This window comes from Phaethon lepturus, unplaced genomic scaffold (assembly GCF_000687285.1).
Source record: "Phaethon lepturus isolate BGI_N335 unplaced genomic scaffold, ASM68728v1 scaffold4958, whole genome shotgun sequence".
In the NCBI taxonomy this organism is placed as follows: Eukaryota; Metazoa; Chordata; class Aves; order Phaethontiformes; family Phaethontidae; genus Phaethon; species Phaethon lepturus.
Window position 1 is genome coordinate 17,451 of NW_010555390.1, and position 8,443 is coordinate 25,893.

Consider the following 8,443-nt stretch of genomic DNA (forward strand, 5'->3'; position numbering starts at 1 on the left):
GATAACAGATTGAGAAAATTTGGTTGACCACAGTAATTGAGCCCAATTTAGTAATACACAGTATTCACAACAATTTTCAGATCTTTCGGAAGAGGCCTTTAAGAATTGCAAATGGATCAAGCTCTGCTCCTATCTTCTGTAATTACACAGTAGTAAACAACCATTAGGGTAGAATGCATTCCACTGTATATGACCTGTAGTGGTTTTTTTTAGCGGTCTGTGGGCTGAAAGCTAGAAAAGCAGCCTATCATCAATAGCCTTAAATTCATCATTTCAAGAACATACTGTACAAAGTATTTCAAGGTTCTGAAAAATCAGAGTTGAAACAAAACCTTATTTCAATGGACTTGAAAGACATTTGGCTTTCCTGTTTGCTGTTTTTAGAAGGCACACTATAATTATCCCACACTTTTCCCCATTGACTATGGTACTTATTTTTGTACAACCTACAAAAAAGCCTAGGGTTTCGTCAGCTAGCGACTCCCATGGAGCTGAAGCTAGCTAGATTATACTCTGTCTGAATATAGCCCCTAGGACTTGCGTATTTGCTGGTCTGTTCTTTGTTTTTCTGGGGTTTTTTGTTTTCTGTTTTGATAAGCAGGTCCTTGAAAAAATATTAAACATGTTGAAATCAAACTCCTATTAACCACAAACTTACATGGTAGATATGACTGATGCTGCATAATGTAAACATATTAGTGTGACAGGCTCACTCCAAACATTTAGCTAGAAAAAAAGGTTGCTTTTAAAGCAGACAGGAATGTCCTGCTGTGTTGTGACCTGCGGTGTCTAGAGACAGTGCAGAGAAATGTACTTTTGGTCATGTAATTGTTCCATGAAGGCCAACACTTAACTTACAATTTTTAAGCTAGACAAGTTTGTGTTGCCCTGACTTCAAAGTTCTCAGTGCAAAAGCAAGGAAATCTAGCTCAGTTTTGTGCACAGATGTGCTGATTTTATGCCAACTATATCAGAATACTGTCAGCTATAGGGATATAGAGGGCATAATTGCCCAAGAAACAATCTGTCCAAGTGTTTACAAACAAAACTACTACTAAGATTCAGCTCTCTCATGAGCAAAGACTAGAATTGAAAGTGACCAATTTTTTTCTAACATAAAGTTAAAATAGGAGTTTATCTTTTCCGCTTACATAGGTTTTTGTGTGCATGTATATATATGCAAAGGAATTTAAAAGACTTTAAAAGTATTTGCTCTTACTGTTAAAACATGATCGAGGAGCATGATGTTTTGCAGAAAATTTTTTTTCTGAAAAAAATTGTCTAGAAGTACTAGGCAAATGTTAATGTGTAATTGTTTTTAAAAGAAACAGCTAAAATAATATTAGGTGTTCCAGACCCATTTAGTAAAGAGTTCATGAAAATAATCATGAAGTAACATAAGACATGTCTGTATAATTTGGATACAATTCTATTTATTTTCACATTGTTCTTCAGCCAAATGACAATGAAGCATTACTAAGGAAGTAAGTCACTAACTACAGCAGTTATTTCATTTTTATACCAACAAAACAAAAATAAACTTTTTGATGTGCAGGGGCATGAACATGCTCATGAACTGATCATTCCACAGTATCATTAGATCAGTTTGAAGTTAGAAAAAACAAAACGGAAGATCTTACCAGACAGAAGTACCAGTAACAATACAGTCTACACATTAGAAAAATACAGTAACAATAAAAAATAATAAAATAATCTTATTTCTGCCTATGTATGCTGAAGTAAACTTTACCTAGGAGGATTCAAAACCATTCTTAAATTTACTATAAATGGACAAAGGAGTTGCTCCTCTAAGGAAGAAACAAGAGTCATTTCTCCAGCAAGATGACAACACAAAATTGCTGGAACTCTGACTGGCCTGACTAATTTTCACTCTCTGTACATCCTCCAATTTGTTTTACTTAATGTTACATCACTACAAACACGTTACAGTAGAGTCAGAATTCAGTGAGAATTTTGTTGAATTAGAAAACCACACCAGATTGCAACCCTTGACTGCTGTTTATATAAAGACACTCAAGTTAATTAGTTTTAGTTCTAGGTGAAAGACATTAAAGGATGGATTAGAGACTTCTTTCCCCAATCCAAAAACAGAAATTGGCACTGTATACTAATAGAGAGGTGACAACACACACTGAGACTATTTCTGCTAAAAACCTCTAAATACAACCAAGTTCTACCATAGTTCGTAGTAGATGCTGTAAAGAGTTACTTCTCCTATGAAGAAAAAGGATGGTGAGAGGGGAAGAGAAGCTTCTTTACTACTTTTAATATAATTTTAATTGCTAAATTTTAAAATATTTTTTACATCCTTACTATGTGTGACATTTCTTTCCTGTAACACACACTTTTTTTTCTATTTCACAAGTGTGCTTATAAAATTGTTTTTAAAAATAAAGTATAGTACGTGGTAAGTTAATTCTCATCAATTCAGTCTCTAACAAATACGGAGTTGTTTTGTTCATATACTGTGCACAGTTGATTTAGTGCTAGCCTATAGCATTAGTTCATTTGTTACTGAGAACATTATGAATACCTTCAAAGCAGCTGAATTTGTAACAGTATTTCCTTCTTACCATGAATACTTCCCAGCAGAATATCACCAGCTACTGAAGACAGAGATGATGATTCTGCGTAGAGATACTTAGTTTTCAGCAGCCCATCTTCAGTAGATATGTTGATGGATGTCCCCTGCAGCTTCTCTATATTCACACTCTAAGAGAAATAAACTTAAATAAACATAATGGAAAACTTGTCATCACAGTTTGAAAAGGCAGAGGGAAGTAACACTATTAAGAGGCAAAACAAATGGAAAGCAGTTGTTGGTGCAGAACAACGGAATGAAGTTCTTAATTAAAAGCTACATAAGAGAAAACAAAACCCCTTTTCAACCAAGAGCTCTAACCAACAAGTTAACGATTCTTTACAGCATTCCTATGAATTATTACATCAATCATACAGGTGAAGAACTCAAAGAGTCACAAATGGATGAAAGAAAAACTGATTTTTAAAAACCAAAGCACTTTTTTACTTTTCAAAATGATAAGCTTTAATACTGAAGACTTCACATTCATACAGCATTATGACACTTAAAGCACTGGTAAGCAGTTTTCTGCCACCACATACATACATACTGGAACACCCATTCTCTTTGTTACATACAGGTATTTATGCAGTTTTTTAACTGGCTCACTTTGTAGACATAGCTTTGGTGAAGGTTTGCAAAAAAGCCACAGCTGCTCTTTTTCCTCAGTATAATTGTTCATATTACTCAGGCCTTTATTCTTGGCTTTATATAGCTTGAAGCTTAAGTCCTTGAAAAGTGAGAGATAAAGTCTCCATTCTTACTTCTTTTCAATAGAAATGGAGAGAAAAGATAAGATTTGAAAAGTTGCACAATGGATAGATTTTGGGAATAAAAGGTGATAGATGAGAATATCTATGTATAAGTAACCAGTTGTGTGACATAACCTATGCCTATCTGAACAAAACAGAGCAAATCACGTGCTTGTACAACTACCATATGAATTTAATTCTATTCTTCCTCAGTTAAACTTGATTTATGATTGAATCATGCAATAGTTCATACCCAAACCTCACTCAATTTGTTTTTATTTTGCTTACGCAGACTTTAAATGAATTGTACAAAATCCTTACTCACTGCATGAAATGATATATGGCCTTCTAGATCAAACTGTGCCTTATGTCAAATTATCTTTTGTCATTTTAGCATTGTCATCTTGTAGAAAAAAGTTAATACAAAAAAATAAGTCTGTGCTGACCCTTCCAGAGTTATATTATATAAGGAATAAGCTATGGATGAAGTAAGAGGTATTCGGACAAAGAGCAACTCCATGCTGTATTGTGTCCTGAGAAGTGAGCTAAAGAGGCTGGTTTAGTATGGACTGTATGACAGTCCAATTATACTGTGACCTTACCAATCCATATATACTGAGCTTTACATTGTCTTTACACTTTAGGTCATAAGATTACAGAATGAACTATTGTCTTAAGACTTTTGATGTGATGCTACAATACAAAGTAGATCTCCAAGAATGTAACAAGATACATTAACCTTTAAGAAAATCTGGGGATCAAAGTGCTGTGCTAGAATTAGGGATATGTGACAATCAATATCTACAATCTCCACAGGTGATGCTGCTTAGAACTACGCGTCAGAATCGAAGCATCAAAACCAACGCACCAATGATACTAAGGATTTGTCAGTTTTTCAATCTTTCATTGCTTCTAGCAAAACTCTAACAGACCCGAAACAAATGTAAGTTTACATTGCATCTATCCTAGGAATGTTTCCCAGTGTACTCCACTACTGCCTCACCCAGGATGCAGAGTGTAAACCAGCTGTGGCACACTGCAAAAGCAACAAGTAAAAGAAAAGCCACTGTCATTTTAGGATCTACAATCTGAATCTGTTCTGAAGAGAGTTAAATGACTTGCAAAGAACCTTTCCAACTTTAGCAGGGCCATCATTGCTATCAGCATAATGAAAATGGAGTGAGGCATACTTTAGAGGGGACAATAAAATAAAATAAAAATACCTTTATAGTTTGGGTGCAAACTGGCTGCTTTCTGGCATTGCTGAATGGGAAAAGGAAAGCCTAAAAAACTACATCTGTTACTATGGTATGCAATTTTTGACTCTATTTAGATACTTATCTTATTTAAATATTATGAAGTGCCTTATTACAAGCAAGCTCACATGCCAACTCATTTTATTTACCAGCCTCAACTACCTTTCTTAAAAATGCACAGCAATAAAAAGAGTTGTCTCAGCACACGATAAAAAGAAGTATCTGAGTCAGCTAGTTACTATAAAAAAAACACAAAACAAAAACTACCAATACAATAAACATTTGATTCGGAATAAGCCAAATCAGGGGGAGGGGAAGTCAGACTGATCAAGTATGAGACTAAAACCAGTATTCTAGAAAGGGAAAGCACACAAAAAAAAGGATTGCTTTTTACTGAGACTAAATATGGTTTCAATCCCAAATTTTTTAACTTTTATGAATTTTTGGCAGAACATAGTTGTTTGGCTCTGAAAAATAAGTGTTATAGAAAAATCCCCACGGCACAGATTAATCAAATTTGTTTGACTGGGGAGTCATTAGGTATTTTTGTCCATTGAACCACCAGGTTTTCTGGAAAAATTCCTTCTCTTGAGAGTAGAGCCTTGGGAGTTGCAGTTACCATGACTGACCACATGCTCAAGTTCCATCAGTTTCTTACCCTTTAAAGAAAAAGTGTCAGTCTATCTTCATAAATTAGACTGAGAATGTTTTTGCACTTGAACACATTTTCAAGATGAACACTAACATCTTGCTATGTTTAAATAAGACATAAACAAGTCTGTCCCTACATATTCTTCTTCTTGGCCTTCCTTTTTGTGCTATCCTTGCTCAAATATTTTACTAGTGTCTTCTCCATTTTCCCCTTTAAAAATATTCTGTTTCTCAAGTGTTTAGTGTCTTTTACCACATCCTTTCCCTCCCCACCTCCAGGAGGGGTCTGGAAATGCTGACAGAGCCATAATTACATAATGATGACTATAACTGATGGAAGAAAAATCTCATACAAATACACACAGGAGATGTAAGGCTGGCTGACTATTAACAGAAGTGGCCAATTGAGAACAGAAATCTCACACTGTCCTTCCTAACTACACAAATTTTTTTAAAGAGAAGTTCAATAATATAAGCCAAAATATTGTTCCATAGCTGTAAATTAATGTTAAAATTACTCATTTCACTCAAGTTGCTACGGCTTTACAACTGTAAGAGTGACTTCTAGCAATATTACAGACTATATAAATATTTATGATCAAAGAAGCATTTAATCTGCATGAAGTTTGTTTTATTGTTTCAGAAGGACAGTGTGTCTGAAAAAAGATGAGACTTTTAAATATTGTTTAAAGACTTGAAGCAAAACAATTATATTTCTCACTTTCATGAACTACATTTTCGCATAGGTATGGATCTAATTATTCTTCTACCATCCACTTGTTTTTATCAACAGCAGCAAGATGATATTTGAAATGAACTCCATAGACACCCCTAGTGTAAAAAAAACTAGTTTGGGACAAACGACTAAGCAGCACAACTCTAATTTAAAGAGCACCACCATGCTAGTATGTTGTAAACAGCATGAATCCATAGCAGTCAAAGCACTTCCTAGACTGCACTCAATCTTATCCACTGGTGGAAAGCAAGGATTCCAGTTTTCAGATCCTTCCACCAGAAGCCTTCTGCAAGAAGATGGATGACACATCAAGAAAGCTGTGAACTACCTCTGCCCTCTTCCAGTGCCTGTGGCTGCCAGTGGCTTAGGATGGATCCTAACTCCACTAACTAGTAATAGTCCCAAGGGAACTGCAAATCAATTCGCATTGGTCAGTCCAACTCTGGTATCAACAAAGCATGCCTCAGCCAGACCTTACCCACTCTGTTTTATGCTGGGAAGTCTCGATAGGATGAAATAGTGTTAATGAAGTAATATCAATCATAGAAATATTTAGGTTGGAAAAGACCTTTAAGATCATAGAGTCCAACCATGAAACTAGCACTGCCAAGTCTACCACTAAACCATGTGGTTAAGTGCCACATCTACACGTCTTTTAAATACCTCCAGGGATGGTGACTCAACCACTTCCCTGGGCAGCCTGTTCCAATGCTTGACAACCCTCTTTGTGACGAAATGTTTCCTAATATCCAAATCAAACCTCTCCTCGCACAACTTCAGGCCGTTTCCTCTTGTCCTATCACTAGTTACTTGGGAGAACAGACCAACACCCACCTCGCTACAACCTCCTTTCAGGTAGTTGTAGAGAATGATAAGGTCTCCCCTGAGCCTCCAGACCAGACAACCCCCAAGAATAGTACAGCTGCAGCAGCCTCTGAGCTCTTTTGTGCATAAAAGGCAGGCTAGCATCCACTACCAAGAAACGCAGATAATTTAACGTTGACAGTTTTTAGAAAAATCCAGTGGCAAGTTGCTTAGTTTACAGCAGGACATTAAGAAGAGCTCAGAGATGGCTCTATGAAAGTGAATATATGATCTCAGAACCCAATCTACAAGGTGTAAAACAGTGCCAAATGGCACTTCACAGAGGTGATTTTGGGCGCCTAGAACTTCATAGCTTGGTCTCATTTCTACCCTTGGCTAAGGAGGAGCCACTTGCACTCTGAGTCTTCCCACTGCTGCTGGTTTTAAGGGTACCTATTGATTCTGACAGAGTACTGCATGCATCCAAGCTACTTCCAGACTTGGCTTGGCTCCACATGTTCATATAGCAATACTTCAGATCTAATGAATCCAAATGTAATCAGTTGCATGGACATTATGACATTTAAAGATTCAAGCTGAGCCTAAAAACCAGACTGGGTGTGAGGACTGTAGTATTATGCAAGGGAGCCTAGCTCTGCATTATTTTAAATAATGGAGAATTGACTACTTACAGCAAGAAACAAAACCAGATTATAGTAGTATGAGCTTTGTCTCATACTGCCATCTGCTGAAAAAAACAAACTACTTCTCTATGAAACTGTTTTCCTGTTCATGATTCTTCTCACTGCATGTCATAACAAGATTACGTGTGATATTTCCTCAGCTGCAAAGAAATACACAAAACCTTCTACTCTTCTATTCTTACAAACAGCATGTACAAATATCAAGCCACTATTCACAAGACATTAAAATAAACTCATGGGCCTACTGCAGAATCCAGGTGCCTAGATAACAGCCAAGTAAAAAGTTTAAGAGTCTAAATAATTAAAGCTTATGAGCTGTATAAGCTAGCACAACCTCAGTGCTATTGGAATGATTGCATGCTTATTACTGCTCTTTCTGTGGAGCCTGTTCACTCATCACAGAATCAAGCATAAGACAATGTAGTATAATTAAACAGACAAATGTAAATTAACAGTGAAATGGCAATCAGCCAATGAGGGTCACTAAATATTCTTCAGCACATTCTTCAAAATTTAGTCATTTTGCAACAGATGAGCTAAATAAGCCATTGAAGAAAAAGGTTTACTCCTTACTTACACCCTTCTCTGTTGCACGAATATCTGTATTTCCATAAAGTGTTCCAAGGCCAATTACTTTGCCACCGTTTGTCCGTATATCAATTTTATGGCTCTGAAAAAAAAAGTTTAAAAATCATATGGTTAGGATAATCATATTTAGAAAACAAGTTATCTTGTTTTCAAAGATTTACCACAATAACAACCTTGGATCACAAACTGTCATTATACTGTGAAGGTTTCTTCTCAAGTGATTGCTAAATGCGCTGTTTATTTCCAGCGGAGTCAAACTCAAAACAAGTCACTTTTCTTTGTAACCAGAAACACAAGGGAAAGAATGATGCTGAGGAACCCTTTATTCTCAGTAGCGATTTTTTTTTTGG

At 36.0% G+C, this 8,443-nt stretch overlaps 1 protein-coding gene across 1 annotated transcript in view; it reads right to left on the reverse strand.

Moving 5' to 3' along the window:
• FAM185A (family with sequence similarity 185, member A) overlaps positions 1-8,443 on the reverse strand; it is a gene marked incomplete at both ends in the record, with an annotated part of 33,782 nt that overhangs the window by 12,441 nt on the left and 12,898 nt on the right. Inside the window, 2 exons of the mRNA XM_010292128.1 lie at positions 2,595-2,733; positions 8,083-8,175. Coding sequence (XP_010290430.1) covers positions 2,595-2,733; positions 8,083-8,175 — 232 coding nt within the window. The remainder of the gene's footprint in view (positions 1-2,594; positions 2,734-8,082; positions 8,176-8,443) is intronic.